Source organism: Crinia signifera, chromosome 4 (genome assembly GCF_055691185.1).
Source record: "Crinia signifera chromosome 4, ASM5569118v1, whole genome shotgun sequence".
Lineage (NCBI taxonomy): Eukaryota > Metazoa > Chordata > Amphibia > Anura > Myobatrachidae > Crinia > Crinia signifera.
Window position 1 is genome coordinate 170864048 of NC_139220.1, and position 24016 is coordinate 170888063.

Below are 24016 nucleotides of genomic sequence, written 5' to 3' on the forward strand. Positions count from 1 at the left end.
AGCGAGCGATGCTAGGGGATGCAGTGCACTTTAAACTGTGTCCATGTCGACTGTGTTGACATTCAGGTAAAAAAAACAGTGAAAAACCCCATGCCGACCTTGTGAATGTCGACATAGACAATGTCGAACTAATGACCTTGTCGAACTAATGACCTGTCGAACTAATGACCTTTCGACCTAGAATCATGTCGACCTTTTCCCATGTCGACCTAGAGTCATGTCAACCTTTTAGCATGTCGACCTAATGGATTCGACCTAATGACTTTCGACCATAATGCAATAGACCAAATGATCCCAACCCCATAACATAATCTCACTACAGATTTTCCTGGGAATAGGAACAGATATTGAGTAATAACCTTTGCCATGTGGAAACTATCATCAGCATGGAAGTTACCATAACATAGGGGGAAGTGTACATCTGACGCTAGTTGGTCACAGATTTTGTCAGCAATTGCAGGGTTTTGGGTTTTGTTTTTTTACACCAAACTATGCCAAACCAGCAATGTGTGCACAAAATGGATGAGGTTGGACGGAAATGCAGACACAAATGGCTGCATGAAATCAGTCACTATACAAAAAAGCAAACTGTGTGCCCTTATAGTCTATTAATACAACTGTCTTGCCAAATGGTGGGATCCCAATACGTGGACACAATAGGAAGAGAAAGTTCTAGATTATTATTATTAATTTACCCTTATTTTTAGCAGTACTCCATTGCATTGAACACATGTATTGCAGTTTTTATATAAATGGATATATGCTAAAAAAAAAAACCAAGAACAACAATAAAACACCAATTCAACTCAAACATGCAAACCCTCATTTGTTATATTGGTAATCGGCATAAATATATTTTCACAGTATAGATAAATATATGTTTGAACATAGTAAAGATCATTAATACAAAGTTGTCAAAGGAAATGCATTCCATAGAATCTAATAAACGTTCATTTATTGTGATGGATACAAAAGCCAGACCAAAATAAAATGCCAAATCTTACTTACAGGTCCTCCTCAGATGCGCCTTTTCATTAGACATTATTAGGTCGAATGTCATTCGACCTATTCAAAGTGGGCTCTGTTCTGGCGGATTTTATTCCACCACATGGAAAGTCCCTGCATTGGCGAAAACAGACGCTGATAGTTGGAAACGGACATGGATTCAACATTCCAGCAGAGGTTTCTGACAATACAGATTTGCGAACCTGCTGCAGGCGAGTCCTGGCCGGGACTGAATACCCCTCCAAGGACTCTACCTCTCGTGAGGCTTGCATTTACACAAATTTGGAAGGGAACGCAGGAACAGAGGGCCTGATTCAGACCTGTTCGCTGTGCTGCAAATTCACAGCAGGACCGATTATCGGACAATCGCGCATGCGCACGATTGGCTCATGCAGCATTTTCTGGAAGTACCCCAGTATCCCGGCCGTTGACATCTTCAGCAACCTCCTTCTCCCCACGCCCTTCGCAGCGCCATGTGAGTCTAAACTTACTCGGAGCTCCTAACACAGAGGAAAACCATTAGATAGTGAGTGATTCCAAAGGGTGTTCCCCTCATGTGCACGGCTGCGAACCCATTCTCAGCCGTGCACATGAGTGGTATATCTCTCGTAAGGGCCGGCATTTTTACGAACAAAACCAACAAGACTTGGGAAGAATGAATGACAATTTGCTGCTCGGGCAACAAGGACCATAAATAAACCTCTAAGTTGTCTTTTCACAGGTAAAAATTGCAACTATATTTTTTTCAGAAAATTAACCTATGAAATTTTATTTCGATACTCAATGTATTTTACCAACTTATGCAATAGTCAGTGGAAATTATGTGCGATAACCAGACCTATATTTTCAGTGCGAATATATTATATATCAACATGAAGACAGTTACCAAAGTTTACAATTCATACAAACCACTGCAGAGGAAAAAAAACCTAAAACACACTGCTTTCAGCAAACTTCCCCTAACAAAATGAAAGCAAAATTGTAGAACAGCAATTCACAACCTTACAGTCACATGGGTACATCATTACTCAGTTACTCTGAGTCAGTTACTGGTCTTTATCATGTGGTCCTTCTGCCATGTTCTAGACAAATAAAAGAGAACAGAATGGGAGTTAGTGAAATAACTGATATATAAAGATCAACAACATAAAAAGGCACAAAATGTTTCTGTCAGAAGTAATAAAAGCACCACCCAAATTCTATTGCAATTGCATGTTTAATTCAAAATAACATCACAAATGATAAGACTAAAACTGCATATACCACAGCAGAAATAAAATCGTTTAGAGGCCAGCAGCAAATCATGTCAAGATGGATCCAGAAAGATAAATAGTTCTCCAGTGTGTCATATGACCTTAACCACTTGCATATCGTAGTTTAGCTATGCAGTGTCAACCATATTTTAATATCAATTGAGTCAGTGGCAAAGAATGCCTCAGAATTGAGACAAATGCATGGCAAATAAACAGACTTTTAAACAGTGAGAGCAGGCAGACTAGGGCCATCTTAAAGTATAGGCACAGTCCGATAATTTTAGTTTTTTTTTTTTTTAACAGGAGTGGGTCGGGCCAAGGAGCATCTGCACCTGGGATAATGCCTCTGGAGCTTCTTGTGAGGCAGGTAGATTATGCTGCCCCGGTGCTCTGATTGTCAGAGCAGACGCATTTTCTAACTGGCTGTTAGTGTGCAGCCAGACAGTAAATGGCTATCAGTATGTTGATTGGTAGATGGCTGGTGCCATCCACCAATAAGAGTTTCTGCCATCCACCAGTGTGTTGACAGCATGTGGAGCGACAGTGTGGGACCAAAGGAGGTGTAATTTATCATTTATGTTTCTATTCATTCCCAGGAATTGGTGTATAGGAGCTCCAATGCATTGCTTTGCCCAGTGCCCACACTACTGTTACGACGGCCCTCCGGCAGACCTGGCATGAAGCCTGTCATTGTTGGTTTAAAATATAAAGAGCACAGGAAATATAAAAAAAAAGGATATATTCAAATCAACTGATAGTCAGGAATAATAAGAACATCACTCATCACTTATAATTTGTTACTATGTGGCAAAGGCTTTTATTGACAATTAAATTAGGTTTATGCAAAGAATCAATATTTGCAGTATTGACACTTCTTTTTCAAGACCTCTGACGCTCACCCTGACATGCTGTCAATCAAGTTCTGGGCCAGATACGGACTGATGGCCGCCCATTCCTGCCTAATCAATGCTTGGATAAGTATTTCTGGGTTTTTGATTGCCTGGAGAGTTTCCTGGCCATGGACCCAAAATGTTGATGTTTTGTTCCCTCAGCCACTTAGTTATAACTTTTCCTTAAGGCAAGGTGCTCCATCATGCTGGAAAAGGCACTGTTTGTCACCAAACTGTTCTTGCATGGTTGGGAGAAGTTGTTCTTGATTTGGTACCATTCTTTATTCGTGGCTGTGTTCTTAGGCAGAATTGTCAGTGAGCATACTCCACTGGCTGAGAAGCAATCTCCACACTTGAATGGTCTTAGGACCTTTCCTTCTCCAGACAAGCATTTTTCCAATTGCACCGAACAATTTCAAAGGGGATTCATCAGAGAAAATTAATTTACCTCAATCCTCTTCCTCTACCTTTTGCAGAATACCAGTCTGTCCTTGATGCTTTTCCAGGAGAGAAGAGGCATTTTGCAGCCCTTCTTGACAAAAGCCCATCCCCCAAAAATGTTTGCCTCACAGACCTGCCTGCTGCCATTTCTGAGCAAGCTTTGCACTGGTAGTGCCCCATCTCGCAGTTGAATCAAATTTAGGAGACAATCCTGGCACTTGATGTATGTTCTTCGCACCCTGAAACCTTCTTCACAGCACTTTCGATAACTGAATGACCACGTATGCACACGGTACACTGTTCGCATGCACGGGGTCCCCTTGCAAACGGACCACTGCTAGACTTCATTGGACGTACGCAAGGTAATTGACAGGCACCAGGCATTAAGGGCGGAACGACAGTCTTTTCCAGGAGAGTCCCGGAAATTGCACGTGTTGCCCGGCCGTTAGGAGGGAGGGCTGCTGATGTCAGCAGCGGCCTACTTCTCAACACAGCCTTTGCAGCCGAGTCAGTCCAGACTGACTGGGCAGCTGCACGCAGGGGGAAATCCATTCAATGGTGAATATTTTTAAATGGATTTCTCCCTGTGCGCATGGCTATGAACGCATTTGTAGTGGCACTGACTTGCTCGCTGGGCTCAGAACACTTGCAGCCCAGTGAGCAAATCTAAATTGGGTCTCTGGTACATTTGTGGCAGGGCTGAAATGCAGTGGAAAGGGTGGTTTGGGATTTAGTTGTCATGGCAAAGGGGGACTTTAATTGTAATTCATCCTATCATTGGACATGACATTCTGCAGTACACCAGTACAGTATGCCATTATAAAAACTAAGGCAGCACACTTTGTGAAAATGAATATATGTGCCATTCTCAAAACGTTTGGCCATGGCTGTATCTTCAAACTCTATTTGTAAAGCAACTTTTATTAATTTTTATTAATTTTTAAAAGCAGTCCAACAGGTTTGCATATATGTCGTCATTATAAGAAACTGGATTAATTAATTATATATATATATGAAAAAAAGGGGGGGGGAGATCAGAGTGCGCTAATAGAACAATAAATGTCACTTAATAGAAAGAAGTATATTTAATACATATAAAAGGTACACATATATATCATGTACAATAAAAGAACCCTTCTAGGGGTGTCACAAATATACAATTGGTGAACATCAGTGGTAATTGCTCAGAGATTTCTTGATCACAAACAGAAGGCCCAACGCGTTTCGTCAAACCATGACTTCATCAGGGGCAAAAATTGCAATCAGCAGTAACTATGGATGTTCAGTACAGATAATTTTATGGATCAGATGTCAAAAGACATAATCCGGTATATTTCAGCAATCAGGAAAAAAGATAGTTCTAGCTTGAAATAACCAAATACAGCGTAATTGCCAGGTGTGATAGAATCCTCAAAATAACATTAGCTACAACAGGAGCAGTCACATACAGCAGGAGTTCACCAGTGTGTGAACTGGCAATTACGCTGAACATCCATAGTTACTGCTGATTGCAATTTTTGCCCCTGATGAAGTCATGGTTTGATGAAACGCGTTGGGCCTTCTGTTTGTGATCAAGAAATCTCTGAGCAATTACCACTGATGTTCACCAATTGTATATTTGTGACACCCCTAGAAGGGTTCTTTTATTGTACATGATATATATGTGTACCTTTTATATGTATTAAATATACTTCTTTCTATTAAGTGACATTTATTGTTCTATTAGCGCACTCTGATCTCCCCCCCCTTTTTTTCATGTCTATTTGATTGGGTCTTTGCTAACAGAGGACCCTTCAGAGGTGCTGCTTTCACTTTATCAGCGCAGGAAAGGGTCTTTTTCCTTTTTATATATATATATATATATATATATATGTATATAGACTATATAGACACACAGGTATATATATATATATATACACATATATATATATATATATATATATATATGTAAGTGTCTCAGTCCTTGCACATTGAGACGCAGTCTGATTTAAAGGAATGTTGACACTAGCAGTTGCATGCTAGTACAGACACAACTCTGGCAACAGATACAATAGCCATACATAAATATGAAGATAACTTCATACAAGTAAATGTACAGTGGGCCTGATTCAGGTTTGCAAAAAAGAAATCAAACATCTAGGCAAAACTATGTTGTATTGAAGGTTCAGCAGATGTAATATGTGCAGAGATATTTAGATTTTAGCAGGTTATATGTTTTCTGTGCAAGGTTAATACTGTTTGCTTTTGCATGTAGCCCACAAATGTTAAACAGATGTATTTTTACACTGCAATTTAGATTTAAGTTTGAACACACCCCACCCAAATCTCTGCCCAGCCTGAAGTGCAATATGGTTTTGCCCATTGCTTGCTTTTCTGCTTTACTTGCAAACCTGAATAAGGCCCTGTTTGTGGAAGATATATGCACCATAAAAAATTGGTAAAAAGTAAGGTTCAGACCTGTAGCTGGTCATGTTCCTTTAGGAGGCGATCATATTCTCTTGCAAGACCTTCACTTTGCTTCTTCAGAGCAATGACTTCTGCTTGGGATTTGGAAAGTGCTGGAATAGAAGAGACAACAATCAAAGTTTATTGCCCTTGTGGTGACTTTACTTAAAAAATATTTTAATGAAAAATCAATTTTCATGTAACATTTGTCAAAAAAATATTGACAGTTAAGTAGCATGTCAACCATGGCGGGATGACGGCACAGGCCTTTTTCTGTCTACATAGTCACTGTAAAACAAGCATATGTATTGCGGATAGCATAATGTATGACCACATGATGTCGACCTACTGACTATCCAACACATACCAGCTCACAGTGTTTGATAATGCAATTTTAAAGACCGTTAATTCAGAAGAGATCCTAAAAACACAAAGAGCAAGTGGTCCACATATTACAAATGACATACTCCTCACTACAAAACTATGAAAAACACACTGTAAAATTTCTTTTAATGTTTTTAATTATAGATAGATATTTTGTCTCTTTGTACAGGACATGTAATGTGAGCCAAAACTAGCCATTGCATTGTTTTACAAGACACTGTACATACTGCCTCTGTTTGGACTAAAAACACCAGTATCTCTCATCAAGAGTACATAATATCTAGACGTCTACAAAACAAAAACACTCCACATTGTTCCAGTGTTTTGGATATATACTAACACCTCAACTAATGTCTTTCAAAGGAAAGGCATTTAACAGGAATACAACAGTACGTCTATTTCTTCAGTTTATCACAATAAATGGATTAAGTACTAAGAGATAAAAGCACAATTGAATTATTTGTCTAGTCAATTTCTTAAATTAGCAGATTTAAAAGGCCAATAATAAAACTAAAATAATAAGGTTTAATATAGATTGGTATATAAAACGGTTACAGCACAAACGATTTATCTATTTAAAGTAACAGGCGGCAGTGACAAAGGGGTATGGAGCAGCAAAAAGAGGAGCAGCTTTGGGATGTGACCATGCCAGGGAAAGCCCATCTGACCGTGGTTGCATCTCTGCCTGACTTTGAAGTGTAAAGAATGAAGCCAGAGTGTGACTATGGGCAGAAATAATCCTACTTTCTAAATGTGGGGTATTTCAATTACCCAGTACAAGAATAGCTCTGTACGAGATTAGATTTGTGCCTGAGCAGCCAGTTCATCCCTGGCTTGCCGCAGTAGAGTACTGCACAGCCGATAAGGTAGAAAAATAGCTGCAATATGCACAAAAGAAAAATTAAACAATGCCTACCTACCTATAAACTGGAAAATACACCACTATATGCTATTATGGGGGGGGGGGGGTGTTCTTTTTAACTACCTGTCTCAACCTATCTAGAATGGACTTCTACTGTATTGGCTGACACTGAGAACTGAAGGATGAATTCACCTGAAGCAATGTGATTTCTTTCTCTCAGAATAATGTTATAAAGCTTTACAAATAAAAACAGAATCAGAAAAACAATAATAAAGACAAATGGTTACCTGAAAAAAAAATCTATGCTGCTGGCAGATAAATAATCATAGCACGCTTTGACATTTTTGTTCATTCACATTCTATGTAATGTACGAACAATGTCAGGGATGAAACATTCTAATAATGTATTTGTTGCCAAAACTAATTTGCAATTTAAGGTGAGGTTTTGATTCTCTCTATTGCCAAAATATTCCCAGAACGAAGCATCAGATACTACTAGGAACAGAGATTCAGGCAGTACAAATAATTATGTGTCTGATTTCACTGTAAGTTCAAATGAGCCCATTTCCTGGGTACACGAACAATAATAAATATATTACAAACATTTTTAATAAATATCTTCTTCTAAGATGCAATTCATTAGACTGACTACCATATACTACTATAAACCTTCACCTTTTTATTCTTGTATAATTATTTTAAGTAGTAAAGGACAGTAGAACCCACAGCCATCAGACATCAGTTCATCTTATGGTTTGCGGCAGCAGTGAGTATTTAAGGAAAAAAGGGTTTGGGTACAATATCCCAGCAGTCTATTTGACTGTGCAAATGAAACTTCTGCATTTTACAATTGGCAAGATCCACTATATACGTTCTAGCTTTTTACATAAATACTAAAATATATATACAGAGAGGAACAGAATCCTTTATGCGCATAATTAAGGTTCTTCTAGTAGGTTACCAAATGAATACGTCTTCACCTGATCCACATCAATATGCAATTGAGGCACAAAATCTTTTTTTTTTTAGAAGATGAATTAAACAAAAATAAGGCAACACCTACAATAAACTGCAGTTCAATTAATAAAATAAAATGTATCTCTTGATAAACGTCTTTCTGTACAGTTACCTCCTATATTTAGTAAAGGCCCATACACACTTAGAGATTTTTATTTCAAAAGACTTTGCCAAAATCTCTTAAAGCTATATCACTGAGCTATTTTCAACAAAGAGCGAGAGATTTTCAGGCGGCGAAAGACTTAAGGCCCATACACACTTGAAGATTTTCATTTCAAAAGACTTTGCCAAAATCTTTGATAGCTATATCTTTCACCAAAGTAGTGCGTACACACTGAGCTATTTTCCCCAAAGAGCAAAAGATTTTCAGGAGGCGAAAGACTTTGCTGAAAATCTTTCATTATAAATGGGCTGGGTTTGAATTCCATGGGTTACATATATACACAGTACATTGGTGGCAGTGGGCATATAAATATATAAACATTGGTGGGCAGTGTTGATGCTAATTTATGATTTATGCATTGCTGGCACAGACCAGCAATTATACGTTACTGCCAACACTGCCCACCAATGTTTATATATTTATATGCCCACTGCCACAAATGTATATTTATTTAAATGCAACCCCCCCCCCATGTGCCCCTGGAGTGACTCGGCGGCCGTCACCACATCCCCCTTCAGCCCCTTCCCTCCCTCGGTGAGATGTGGCCGCATAGTTCCCCTGTGGAGCAAAGAGGGTAAGCGCCAAAGCGCCCTCCCTCCCCGCCTGGGGCGCCCCGTGCCCTACACTATCCATAGCCGTCCCCAGCGATAGCGACGCACACAGCTGCCCACCAATGTTTATATTTTATATGCCCACTGCCACCAATGTATTCATTTAAATGCACCAACAATATATTATAATATATTATAATATAAATTAATATATATATATATATATATATGAAAAAAGAAAGTGGGGTTTCAGAGGGCGCTAATATATCACAACAATTTTGATAAAAATGGTATTTATTATAACCTCAGTAAAAATTGTCATAAAAAGCACCTCTTAGGGTATAATGTTTACACATAAACAATGAAAATAAAACTCTGGTGAGACATTATAAGTCGCAATTGGAACGATGACACTGGTGGTATAGTCAATTCAGAATGGAAGGCCCAACGCGTTTCGTCATATTCATGACTTCATCAGGGGCAGTGAAACAATTGAAACGACTATAATATTCAGAAATAAGTATCAAGTATCCAGAGTGAATTTCTCAGCAATTAGCCAGAATGATGGCACGATTATTCAATAAGAGCCGATGGGTTTTGATTTTCTCCAGCAATACACGATACTGGGCTCAAATGAGAAAATAGCCCGTACAATATTGGAGTTCTGTGAAGAGATGTACACCGCATGAATCCACCAGAGTGAATCATTCATGCGGTGTACATCTCTTCACAGAACTCCAATATTGTAGGGGCTATTTTCTCATTTGAGCCCAGTATCGTGTATTGCTGGAGAAAATCAAAACCCATCGGCTCTTATTGAATAATCGTGCCATCATTCTGGCTAATTGCTGAGAAATTCACTCTGGATACTTGATACTTATTTCTGAATATTATAGTCGTTTCAATTGTTTCACTGCCCCTGATGAAGTCATGAATATGACGAAACGCGTTGGGCCTTCCATTCTGAATTGACTATACCACCAGTGTCATCGTTCCAATTGCGACTTATAATGTCTCACCAGAGTTTTATTTTCATTGTTTATGTGTAAACATTATACCCTAAGAGGTGCTTTTTATGACAATTTTTACTGAGGTTATAATAAATACCATTTTTATCAAAATTGTTGTGATATATTAGCGCCCTCTGAAACCCCACTTTCTTTTTTCATTTCTATTCCCTGGATCTTACCTAACAGAAGATCACTCAGAGGTGCTGCTCCATAGTTCTAGAGCGCAGAAAGGGGACCCCCCATATCTTGATATATATATATATATAATATAAATATATATATATATATATATATATATATTATATATATATATATATATATATATATATAATATATATATATATATATATTATATAACATATATATATAATATATATATATAATATATATATATATATAATATATATATATATATATATATATATATTATATATAATATAATATATTATATATATATATATATATATATATATATATATAATATATATATTGGTGCATTTAATGAATAAATTGGTGGCAGTGGGCAGAATAATATAACTATTGGTGCCCAGCAGGTGTTAGCAGGGAGCAGTGCTGTCTGCTCCGTTTGTTTAGGCTGGGGGCGGGGCTAGCCTGGCCGGGGAGCAGGTCTCTGCAGCAGCAGCAGCAGCATCCAGCCGGCCAGCCAGACGGAGCACAGGGGTGAGTATGACGGGCGAGGGGGCGGGGGGCGGTCCGCCGGGCTGAAAGTGGTTAATCTTTCAGCCCGGCAGGCGTACACACATGGCGATGATGGATGAAAAACCATCCATCATCGCCACATCTGCTGGTAAAACCAGCAGATGAACCACTTTCAGCTGAAAATCGTCAAGTGTGTATGGGCCTTTAGGAAAATCTTTCATTATAAAAGGATATTTACATACTGGGCGGGGTTTGTATTCCAAGGGTAGGAGCAGGGGCTCTTTAATTTCAGTGCATTTCTGTGCTTGGGGCCTGATTCAGAACTGATCGCTGGGCTGGGTATATTTGGAGCCCAGCGATCAGGTAAACTCCGTACCGGCCGTTATCGCCATAATATACATTGGTGGGCAGTGGCTGCAGTAACGCATACATTGCCGGTCTGCGCCAACAATGTATGTGTTGCATTTCTGCCATAATATAAATTGGTGGGCAGTGGTGTGTATATATATATATATATATATATATATATATATTTACATATACACACAGGGGGCCCAGCACTCACTACAAAAAACTAACTCACCTTAACATTCAAATAATCAATAAATAAATAATGGGGTTTTAGTTCATGAATTGAGTTAGTTTTTTGTAGTGAGTGCTGGGCCCCCTGTGTTTGTATTTACTAGAGTGTGTGGTCACAGGCCAATGCACCCCATCCTGGGATGTGGGTGCTGTTTGCACCCCATTCCTAGGAATGGCGAGTGTGTTGGTACTTCTGTATCAGTACAATTTTTATTTCATTTAAAACACTAGATCACAAAGTACAGAATCACGTACCACAGCGGGCGGTTAGACAGAACCGCACCGTTTACAGCATGAAGGTTCCCGTGGGGAAAAGATTTGAGCAGCGGCAGCTTCAGCTGATCCTTGGACAAACAGAAATTATGACGCCAGGCCATGCCCCTATGCGTTTCGTCACTAGGACTTCATCAGAGGGCTGGCCTGACGTCAGTCAGAATCCTCTTTTAAAAGGATATTTACATACTGGGCGGGTTTGTATTCCAAGGGTGGGAGCAGGGGCTCTTTAATTTCAGTGCATTTCTGTGCTTGGGGCCTGATTCAGAACTGATCGCTGGGCTGGGTATATTTGGAGCCCAGCGATCAGGTAAACTCCGTACCGGCCGTTATCGCCATAATATACATTGGTGGGCAGTGGCTCCAGTAACGCATACATTGCCGGTCTGCGCCAACAATGTATGTGTTGCATTTCTGCCATAATATAAATTGGTGGGCAGTGGTGTATGATATATATATATATATATACACACATACACACAGGGGGCCCAGCACTCACTACAAAAAACTAACTCACCTTATCATTCAAATAATCAATAAATAAATAATGGGGTTTTAGTTCATGAATTGAGTTAGTTTTTTGTAGTGAGTGCTGGGCCCCCTGTGTTTGTATTTACTAGAGTGTGTGGTCACAGGCCACCACACCCCACCCTGGGATGTGGGTGCTGTTTGCACCCCATTCCTAGGAATGGCGAGTGTGTTGGTACTTCTGTATCGGTACAATTTTTATTTCATTTAAAACACTAGATCACAAAGTACAGAATCACGTACCACAGCGGGCGGTTAGACAGAACCGCACCGTTTACAGCATGAAGGTTCCCGTGGGGAAAAGATTTGAGCAGCGGCAGCTTCAGCTTCAGCTGATCCTTGGACAAACAGAAATGATGACGCCAGGCCATGCCCCTATGCGTTTCGTCACTAGGACTTCATCAGAGGGCTGGCCTGGCGTCAGTCAGAATCCTCTTTTAAAGCCCATTGTGAGAACTTAATTACAAACAGCCGTGTCGACTTAATGATTGAGGTGTGTGAACCATATCACTTTAAATCACAGCAAAATCTCATACTTTCTTTTAAGGTACAATGAAGACATTAAAAATACATTAAAAAGGTCGACATATGACCATTTTACGACATCATGTCAGAAACACAAGTCTGCTATGCAACAAATCTTCCACTGAAGGTAATTTGACACCTGAGTGTGGAGATACTGACACCAATGGGATACCTTATATTTGAAAAAGCTGTGTTTAACACACCAATATATGCTGCTAATTATGGTTAATGGTTTTTTTTTTTTCTTACCATATATACTTAGATCAACTTCCGTGTCTCATGATTTTAGGAGTAGATGCCTTTTAACAATGTTGTTAAAACAATGATTTTTGTATTCGTTTTATATACATATGTATCTTTTCGGTACTTATGTAGTATCTGGGCTGCCGATTTTTTGATTGTATGCCTTAAGTTAAGGCATACAATCAGATGCGATGCGATGCGATATCGCATCGCATCGCATCCGATATCGGATGCGATGACCCGATTTTTCCATAGGAATCAATGTTAAAATGATTCCTATGGAAAAATGGGTCCTTTTCATACCCCTACTATCCAAGTGGGCATGGAGTTGGATATAAACCTGTGGCGAGCCACCGAGCCCGAAGCGTGGCGAGCGAAGCGAGCCCCGCGAGGGGACGGTATTCGGCCGCTCGCCACGCTTCGGGCTCGGTGGCTCGCTACGCTCGCCACAGGTTTATATCCAACTCCATGCCCACTTGGATAGTAGGGGTATGAAAAGGACCCATTTTTCTCATTGAATTCCATGTTAAAATGGACTCAGTCCATTTTAACATTGATTCCTATGGAAAAATCGGGTCATCGCATCGCATCGCATCGCATGGTCGCATGCGATGCGATGCGATCTCCCGATCCGACCCGATTTAGAAATCGGCAGCCCAGATACTACATAAGTACCATCTTTTCTATGTGAAAAATTCTTTTTTTAAGACATGTTGTTTAAATCAATTTTTATTATATGTACTGAAATATGATATATGTATTTTTAATGTATTTTTAATGTCTTCATTGTACCTTAAAAGAAAGTATGAGATTTTGCTGTGATTTAAAGTGGTATGGTTCACACACAGCAATCATTAAGTCGACACGGCTGTTTGTAATTAAGTTCTCACAATGGGACAGATGTATTAAGCCTTAACAAGAGATAAATGCAAGGGTAATAAGGAGAGATAAACATCCAGCCAATCAGCTCCTTGCTTACTTTTTTCAGACACAGCCTGTAACATGGCAGTTGGCAGGTGATTGGCTGGTTGTTTATCTCTCTTCATCACCCTTGGATTTATCTCTTGTTAAGGCTTAATACATCTGCCCCAATGGGCTTTAAAAGAGGATTCTGACGCTAGGCCAGCCCTCTGACGAAGTCCTAGTGACGAAACACGTAGGGGCGTGGCCTGGCGTCATCATTTCTGTTCGTCCAAGGATCAGCTGAAGCTGAAGCTGCCTTTGCCGCTGCTCAAATCTTTTCCCCACGGGAACCTTCATGCTGTAAACGGTGCGGTTCTGTCTAACCGCCCGCTGTGGTACGTGATTCTGTACTTTGTGATCCAGTGTTTTAAAGGAAATAAAAATTGTACCATCTTTTATCTGCACTATGGAGCGCTCCTGTTCATTTCTTTTAAAGAACAAATTTTTCACCTGTGGAAACCAGGTTATGTGGAGCTGCCGGGTTGAAGAAGAACCCAGATTGCTTGTACAAAGAACTGCTTCCCCACATTTGGGGCAATGAAACTTCCCATCAGTGGACATTTCTTTTAAGGTGTTTGCGCACATCATTCTTTTCTGATACGTCGATTTCAGCTGCCGTGGGTGCCTTCCAGAAAGGGAAGCTCGATGCAAAGCAAGTAGTGGCACTCCTCCGGTCTTAGTGCTAAGGGGTTTTTATTGTGCAAAAAGCTCCGACGTTTCGGGGTTACAAACACCCCGTTTTCAAGGTGTGCAAAACAAACAGTTATATATATATTGCAGCAAAACCAATCCACTGACATGGTTAGGACACAAGAACCAGCACACCACCTTTAAACTTTTCAAAAGATTTTTAGTTTTGCATTTAAAAATGGAGCCATATAAATCAAAAAGTTATCAATGGTACTTATCACAGCCACGGGGGAGCTGGTGATCCAGTCAGCTTAACCCCCCGCAACCCTTCCTGCCCAACAGCTGTTTCAGAGACCACCCTCCTTCATCAAGGGCATAAGGATGCCCTTGATGAAGGAGGTTGGTCTCCGAAACAGCTGTCGGGCAGGAAGGGTTGCCTCCCAGAGGTGCAATACAACCCTCGGCACATGGAAACACATGGTTGGTGTGCCATGCTCTGTTCCCATTTCGAATAAGGTGATAGAGAGTGTCAGCATTATCCTTCAGGAAAATCTACCATCTTTTACTAATTTGTGGCTCTTGAAACATTTATGTAAACATCGGGTCCTCTAGAAGAAATCCCTATATTGCCCCATCTTTAGTCCCTCTAAGGCAGTAATCCATGACCACTGGTGACCCACAACTGCACCCACTATTGTTGAGTAGTGTAGGTAACTTGAACACTATATGTCCATGGAAAACCTCATCTTGCTCTGGAAGAATGAGTACCAAGATTTTACAATTATTTGGTCTCCATGGCTATTTAAGCAGTTGCTCACTTTGTTGCTGCTTGTACATTGTTACTGAAATGCAATTTTTTTTTTTTTTGGGGGGGGGGGGGGGGGGGATTAGATAAAGGCGGCCAACGCTAGCAGAGTTGCACTGAACCTGGCGTGCCAAAGGGGGGCTGGTTGGATGCGCCTGCAGCAATAATATATAATTACACATATACTCCAATTCTCCCATAAACTACAGTATCTATAGATTCAATTCATACACAGCTTAGTCTATAGGAGTTAGTAAAGTTAATGTTTATCTTTAATCTACTGTAACTTGTTACAGTTTTTTTAAGCACAAGTAAATTATGTAAAAAAAATGTATCCTAATATGTTCATGAAAATGGGAAACAGTCTCTTCGATATAAAAAATGTTTAAACTTCTCAAGGTTAAGAGTTACATAACACAAGACACTTGCTTAATGTTACTCAGTAATGTCACACATGAGACATTCAATTTGAGCTCACAAACAGGTCCATTCTGCTTTTATCTTGCATTGGCAATTCTTCAGCATTTTAAGCAAGAAGCAACAAAAAAGGTCAAGAAAACAGGTACTGTAGCACCAACTTCTGAATTATGACAATATTTCTTAGTGTTCTTTTATTTCTATGTTACTTTTTAACTGAAGACTGTCATTCTATTGAATGGTTTTATACTAACTCTACTGAGATACTGTAGACCCTACAAAAGTTATACATTAAAATTCCATTTTTTTTTGTTTAATGATGACCCCCACATAAATAGAATGCCCCCATTCAAAGTCTGGTGTATGGGTGTAAAGGAGAACTGCAAGAGCAGTCTCGGTTTCCAAAACATTTTCTTTGGTCAGAAGGAAGATGTCATATGGGAAAAGAAGAGAACCCACAATGGTGTAATAAATTTGGGAATATATTGACCCCCGAGTGACTGGAATCAGTATTGTGGGTACAAAACAATCATCTCCATGAGTTAACTTCCCCACTGTGTGGAGCATGTGCATTTGGCCCACGTCTTATAGTTTAATTGGCGTCTACGTAAAGCGTAGCGTATAACTCTAGCGTATAAGTGTGTCTTAGTGGCAGAGAAGTGGTCCCCAATAATTTTTATGTGGGTAACCCCCTTGCAGCTCGTATTATTATGTTTAACATTTTCAAAGCAATACATTTGTATTTAGTATAGTTTCTAGATAAAATGTTTAGTACTACAATAAAATGCAATAAATGTATTTAAAAAAAAGCTGTATATAAAATTTTTACATATTACAATTTACAAAAAATTTACAGATATAGGGGGATATTCAATCTTCAGGTCACGGCAGGCGAGCTTGCTCGCCCGTCGTGACTGAGTCCCGTTCTCGGTCAGCTCGACCGAGAACACGCAGGCGGGATTTAATGTCCCGCCTGCCGGGGAGCGAAAAGGGGGCGTGGCCGCGAGTTGCAGCCGGGAAGTGACGAGATGCAGCCGACAGCTCGTCACTTCCCGGCTGTTCTCGGCAGAACGAGCCCGACAGCTAGAGATGTCGGGCTCGTTCTGCCAGGAAACCCTGTTCAATGCTGTCGGGGAAGACAGCATTTAATAGGGCCCGTCGAGCATCTCCCCCACGGGAGATGCTCGACGGAGATTGAATATCCCCCATAGACTTTTTCATTTTATGTGGCCTGAGGCTAAAGATCACTAGGGCACTGCTTTTCTGAGGTTTCTTGTCTCCTGGATGTCCCATTCTGCATCACCGTGTATTACAGATAATATTTAAGTGTTCCTGAATCTCACAGCAAGTACCACTGGGGCTGTAGTACCCCAGAATGAGAACCACTGTGGGGTGAGATATAGATACTAAACTCTGGTGTGGCAGAAACTGATCTAAAATAGCCCCTCCAGGCTATGTAATTGGGAACTTTAGCAACATCATTCATGTAGTTGGTAGAGCAGACAATGTAACTCACCTTCTGACAGTCTATTTAATTCCTCTTTCTCCTTTTCAATTTCTTTTTTTAAATTTGCATTCTCTGTTTTTAATACATGTTCGTGATTGTCTTTACTTGAATTCAAGACCTGCAAGATGACAGATAGTACATGTACATATAGTTATTTTCACAATTTCTTTTATCATATATACAACTTTCAGTAGGATTGCCATAAGTCTAACATTTCTTAAACAGACATAAGCAACAAGTATCCAATTTGCTTTTTTTTTAACCTGAGGAAAATACAACATTTACAAATTCCTCAATGAGACAACTCTCCTGAAGGGAACATTTGGTGCATGACAGAAGAGGTAAAACTGCAGGTTATTAAAGACCAGGTACCACATCAAGGTGGCCCTGATAATCAATGCATGTATGGTTCACTCCAGCGGAAAGCAAAGTTACTTAACAAAAAGTGTGACCTTTCTGTGAAAAATAATTTTAATAGGTGAAAGCTGAAATTTTAATAAATTAATAGCACACAATGAGCTATGAAAATTGAGGCTACGTTTACTTCAATGGCAACTCACACAAAATGACTTATATAACAGGGTTACACAGAATAACTTGAGGTTTCAAAATGCCTCAGAATCAGGAAGAACCTCCAAGAAAACGCTAAGAGATCTTTCACATTGCTGTCTGATGGTGAGTGGCAGATGGACTACAGTCCCCTACTAATGTAAGATCCAGATACTGCACACACTGTGAAAGCTTCTTCAAGAGACAGAACAGTGGTGCAGACAGCCACAGAGCTTAGCTACTATCACATTCAATTTACCATTACTGACTAGGCAAGCTTTGTGGTACTTCAAGCATTTCAGAATTTTTAATTTATGTTTTTATGTACTGCATATTATTTCTTCTTGTTGTATATATTGCACTTTTTAGGTTCATTTCAGCTTCCAGAAATATATAGTAGTTTTCCTATATGTTTTACATATTGGCATTTTAGGGGGTTATTCAATTAGAAAGTGCAAATCTCCACTAATTGACACTATTCACCCTCTAGCTTATATGTTACAATAACATAAAGCAATGTTTTATGGCTGGGGCAGGGGGTTCTTTACTTGTATATGAAAATTAGAAAGTCTGTAAATAAAGAAAAAAATACCTTTTTTAGTTGTTCATTGTCCTCCATATACTTTTTGGCAGCTTCATTTGCACTTTCTACTTGTGTTTTCATAGTATCATGGGACTCCATCTCTGATGCTAGCTGCATTATCAGATAGATCACACGCTGTAGGACACTGAAGAAGAAGAAGAAAACATTCTTTCACAAGTATTTCTAATACGGCCTACACACATGCCGATATTAAGGCATTTTCTAAGCGATTTTGCTTAGTTTGGCAAAGTCGCTTATAAAATGCCCTCACATCGGTGTATGTGTGGGGGCTATATCGGCAGCAGTGCGAGTCCCCACTCGTCTTTGTCGCTGGCCAAGATTGATGAACAGTGTCCATCAATCTCGGCATCGGCAGGGTTCTCCCACCGGAGAACACTGGCGCTGTCTGCTCGCTGAGCACACAGAGCTGACAGCTCGCTCTGTGTGTGGGCTGTCAGCTCTGTGTGCTATGCGATAGCGGCGCAGCACAGCCCGACCTAGCATAGCTAGGTCGCCCTACACACATCGCTATGTGTGTAGGGCCCATTACTTAGGACTTGGCAAAATTAATTTTAGGTATACATATTTTGTTCCAAAGTAACGTGGTAAGGTTTGGTATTTAAACAAACTTTCAGAAATGTCATCTGGTCTAGTCAATTCCAATACATTTTCTCTCTTAACCCTCTGAGTGCCAATGTTGCTGTGTGAGATGCTCAAAATGTCTGATAAAAATGCCAGTGTTGCTCACAGCAACTGTTCTTTTAGTATAAATACAAATACAGCCAAGTCAATTAGTTGAAGTTTAGTTAAATATTGCACCCAAAAAAAAAGAATTGTCGCTGTGATCGGTGCTGGCATTTTTAGTGGATGTTTTAAGGATCTCTCACGGCAATGTTGACACTTAAAGGGTTAAATCACTACATTTGATCCATACTTTTAATAAGCATATCAAGCTCCATTTTTATTACATTATTTTATTTGCTTGACTAATGTGGATACTAATTTATTCCCAAAAAATGTAAGTAAAAAAAAATGAAATTACCCCATATGTGTGGGTGCACACGTAGTATGGACCTGAGATGGTAAGCTCTACTACAGCAGAGAGAGATGTTAATGACTAAATAGTTTACATCAGGGCTTAACAAATTTCTTTAAAATCAAGGAGCCAGGATGAAAATTTAGGAGCCAGATAAACTAATAATAGGGACATTGCATGCCAAAAGTGCGCACAAAAATGTACACATGCCATAATGCCCATTACATATACCACATGCCATATGTCCTTTACACATTATACCAAACATCATAATGCTCATCACACATTATGCTACACACTGTAATGCCTATTACATATAATAACTCATGCCATAATTACATATTATGCCACATAAGTTTTGCGTACCTACATGCTTGTTGCTATGGGTTTCAACTCCCCCCCCCCCCTGTATAAGAGCAGGCCCACCGCGGCATGGCTATTTCAGAACTCACGCCAGATCGTGAGCCATTCAGTGCTCGGCCTGCCAGTCAATCAGGAACTGAGCTACCAGTGCCGCTCCTGATTGGCTCCCAAACTGCAAACTCCAATTGGCTCACGATGCCAGCTCGAGTTTTGTAATAGCCGCAATGGACCTGCTCTTGCCTCTTATACAGGCAGGGGGGGTTGACGATCTGCCCGGCTGTTACCATAAGCCCACCCAGCCAAGATCAGATTTTGCTTCCTCCCCCAAAAAATCTGGTCACCAGGAAGCAGAATCTGGTCGCCGTGGCAACCTGGCCTCCGGGGTTTGTCGAGCCCTGGTTTACGTAAAGCACTGCAAAATGTACACAATATATAAACAACATAATAAATTACAATTTTGATTCCTCATCTTTTGATTGACCAGCTACTTCCAATCACATGCTTTTGTGAGCTATATCAACTTTACAGCAGTTTTGGTAGCGATTTGCAAAACAGACACTTGACAAAATGTAAACAAAACTGGGTCAGCAATGTGTTTAGTGAAAAACCAGCAGCATTGCAAAACCAATTTTAAAGCTGGGTACGCAGATGATATCGTCCATGAATTACAATGCTAAAAATTTCCTTTGAACTGTCTAGAACTCCCTGAGCAAACGATATAGTGCATACACATTTAACGATGCAGGAGTATAGCTGTCGTTGACTATATAGTCAGGATTTGACTGCATGTACAGACGATTGATGGGGTTGTTAATGACCAGAGGGAGCACACATTGTTAAACATACAGGGGGTATGCAATGCTGGCCGCTATTTCCCACAGGGGAAATAGTGGCTGATTCCTATTTAATGCTGCCATTTCCGACAGCATTGAAGGCAGATTCCGACAAAACAGCTCAGACTTTAAAACAAGTCTGGACGCTTTCATCGTAAACAGCCGCAGATTGTCAAATTCACAGCTGTTTATGAAAGATACAAGGCCGTTATCGCAGACGAGCCCAATTTTGACAACACTGAATTCCGTCTGACGTGTGTCTGTCGAGCTGAGCAAAAACGGCCCGGGATTCCACCTGTGGTGCATTTCATTTGAAAAAACATGTACCCAGCTTTATTAAATTTAGCCCTATGCTTTATTTTGAATAACTCCATAGTTCTGTAAAAAATACCGGTTCCTACCACAGATTACATGACTCCTTTTTTTTTTTTTCATCTTTTTCCATCCCTCATTTATTAAACAAATATTTAATAGTAAAATTCTGAAAAATAAGGATGACTATTTGGAAAGACACTTACAGCCACAGGAACAGGGAGAATCCAGAGATATAAAGATTCCGTTGAGATCTAAAAAGTTTCATTTGGATGTGATCATAAGAACCAGGGTGAAGGTTTGCAGACTGATCAATTCCCTGATTTGCAGAATACTTTCTCACTTCTCTTATAGCATCTGTAATATAAAGTGATACATACAGCACATGGTATAAGCATCTAAAGGAAACTGATTATTACACATTCAATGCTTCCAATAAACTCAGCCATAACAGTGTTTATATTTATCTTACATAATAAAAGTTAATGTAAGAGTGTGTACACACGGTTCGATGTTCTGTGCGATCCGATGTACGATTCGATGTTTTGTCCGATTTTTACTCTTCCCTTTTTTTTTTTTTTTCTCTACTCCTTAAGATATGCCTTAAGATATGCGATTTTGACTTTTTACCATACAATTTGCTATGCGATTTCCTATTTGATTTACTATGCGATTTCCTATGTGCCTTAAGATTTGCTTAAGATTTTGACTAAGCGATTTTGACTTAACAACAGGATGACTGACAGGGCCCTGTAAATCGTATAGCACATCGCATCTTAAGCATATCGCAAGGCACATACGATGCATGCGATATGCTTGCGATTTGTGCTAGATAGAGTGTGCTGCCCACTCTATCTCCCCTCCGATCTCTCCTTAAACGGGAGCGCGCATCGGGCTAGGAAGCCCTTACAATGCATACAATCAGTATGCGATATGTATACGATATGGCTTCCGATGTTGACGATATCGTCAACATCGGAAGCCATATCGAACCGTGTGTACACACTATAAGTGTTTTACTTGGCGGCGGCAAATAGATGGCTGGCGCCTGCCAGAGCCAAACAAGTGTTGCTCCATTCGGGTGCGCACAGCCGTCGGTGCTGACATTACATCATTGTGGGGGGCTGGTAACTAGTGTACAGTCTATATAATAGATTGGAAAAGAAGGCTCTGCATTAAAGAGTTAATGACTGGTGTTAATGCCTAATGCTGATATAGGCAAGATATTAACCATTTAGCCACACAAACCCAGAAAGACATAAAAAAGAAAAAGAAAAATTTGCTTAACACAGGTACTTTTTAATCAACCCTCGTATTTCATATATTACCATATGACTGTTCTGTCAAGTTGTTAAGACCTGTAACATAAAATGTAAAAATGCATAGTACAAAATGCCAAGGCATAAGTTACTAGTGATAGGAGCAATAGCATAGGTTTGGGAGCACCACACTTGTGGTGGAGATTTTAAGATTTATACCCCTTTCAGACATACTACCTGAAATTTCACTCCCAGGTTCAATCTGGGTATTTTAGTGACCCGGGACAATGGCAGGAGATTAGGATCCAGGAGTGAAATCCCAAGACCCTTTCAGACATTCGCTAGTCCCGGGTTGATGCTCGTTCATTTTTACGTATGTCTGAAAGAGGTACTGTATAAGTAACACTGCAATAGTATTTGAGATAAAGGGATACTGCTCACAGCTAGAAATGCAAATATTAAAACAGGGGGGCGTGGCTTGAACGGGACCCAGAGCGGACGCTGATCGGGGAAGCTCCGTCCAAGGCCGGGATAAAACCACAAAATACAGACACCTGGACCCCCGAAACTCAGCCCCCACTCACTCATCTAAGCACCCAGCCACCGGAGACGCCCGCCGGGTAGAGCAGCGGAGCCGGGAGACGCTGCCTAGCGTCTCTGCGGGTTGCGGCCTACTCCGACGGAGCGGCCGGTAAAGCCGGGACCTGGATTTTGGAGCGGGCCGGGACGCGGACATCGTGGACGAGATCGCGGGTTGCTACACCCGCCCCAGGTACCCATCTCCTCCCCGCACATCTCCCACCACCTCCGGAGGCCTCCCCCTGTTAAGCGCTCCCTATAAAATCAAATAGTGGATGCGTCTCTGGGCATCCAAGTCACCTGACCCCCGGAGCCCGGCCGCCATCTTGGGAACGCTGCACCAGCACATAGCAGACCCTGGGCTGCCTGCTTCAGCCCCCGGGCTGCCTGCTTCAGCCCCCAGGCTACAAACAAATCTCCACAAACTTTCTCCATTAGACTCCTACAAGGGCCTGGATTTGGTGGAGCAGGACCCCCAGCACACACAGAAAGAAACACTGTGCCAGTTAAAGACACAGCGCCCAAACCTCCACCCAGCTAAAGGAGCCAAAAGAGAGAGGGGAAGAATTAAACGGCTGCTGTTACCAGGCGAGTAGTGGGTGGCCTACTGACCTCAAGCTGGTGAACAGGGAGACAAGCGACATACTGCTACAGAACCTGTGACATCTGAACTGCTAAGCACTGAATCTACCATCAGCTTTACACTAGTCTCCCCTGGGCATCTTTCTTAATTGCTATCTGTGTAGGACATCTTAAACACTTCATTGGCCTTCGCCCTATAACCTCAGTGTAATACATCACCCCATCGTGCTACATTATAGGGACCTTATCCTGAGAAATTAACCTGTAAATTGCCTGTGTGCGTGGCTTACTGCTGCAGGTCGGAGGAGCTGCGACATACAGGAATACGAGTGGCACAACAGGCTAATACTATCATAACAGCTATATTTTACCCTACATCATGGATAAATATGTAGCAAAACCACAACGGGCACAGAAAGGTGGACAGCAGTCTAAAAGTCGGGGGAAATTGGTTACGTCTCACTCCCCCACTTCTCCAGTGTCGGGACAGGAGGGAGATTCCGACATACCATCATCTCCAGGACCACAATCGACATCCACACAAGAACTCACGGCTATTTTAGCTTCATTACTGGATCAAAAGCTGGCACCTATACAACAATCGATTGATTCAACCCTCACCCAGTTGACACAGCATGCACAGAGGCTCTCGGAAGCTGAACAGAGAATCTCGGATCTAGAAGATGAACTGGCAGCCTCTAAGACACTGGTAGCAACACAGGAAAAATTGGTGGCCACTATCCACGATAAGCTTGAGGACCTGGAA

At 40.7% G+C, this 24016-nt stretch overlaps 1 protein-coding gene across 1 annotated transcript in view; it reads right to left on the bottom strand.

The window, feature by feature from the left end:
• Nucleotides 1-808: 808 nt before the first annotated feature.
• The window catches only part of BCAP29 (B cell receptor associated protein 29), a 68406-nt gene continuing 45198 nt past the window's right edge, over nucleotides 809-24016 (bottom strand). Inside the window, exons 4-8 of the mRNA XM_083182973.1 lie at nucleotides 21037-21187; nucleotides 18296-18431; nucleotides 17164-17272; nucleotides 6047-6147; nucleotides 809-2087 (exon numbers count right to left, since the gene is read on the bottom strand). Of these exons, the coding sequence (XP_083039099.1) occupies nucleotides 2052-2087; nucleotides 6047-6147; nucleotides 17164-17272; nucleotides 18296-18431; nucleotides 21037-21187 (533 nt within the window). The 3' untranslated portion in view covers nucleotides 809-2051. The remainder of the gene's footprint in view (nucleotides 2088-6046; nucleotides 6148-17163; nucleotides 17273-18295; nucleotides 18432-21036; nucleotides 21188-24016) is intronic.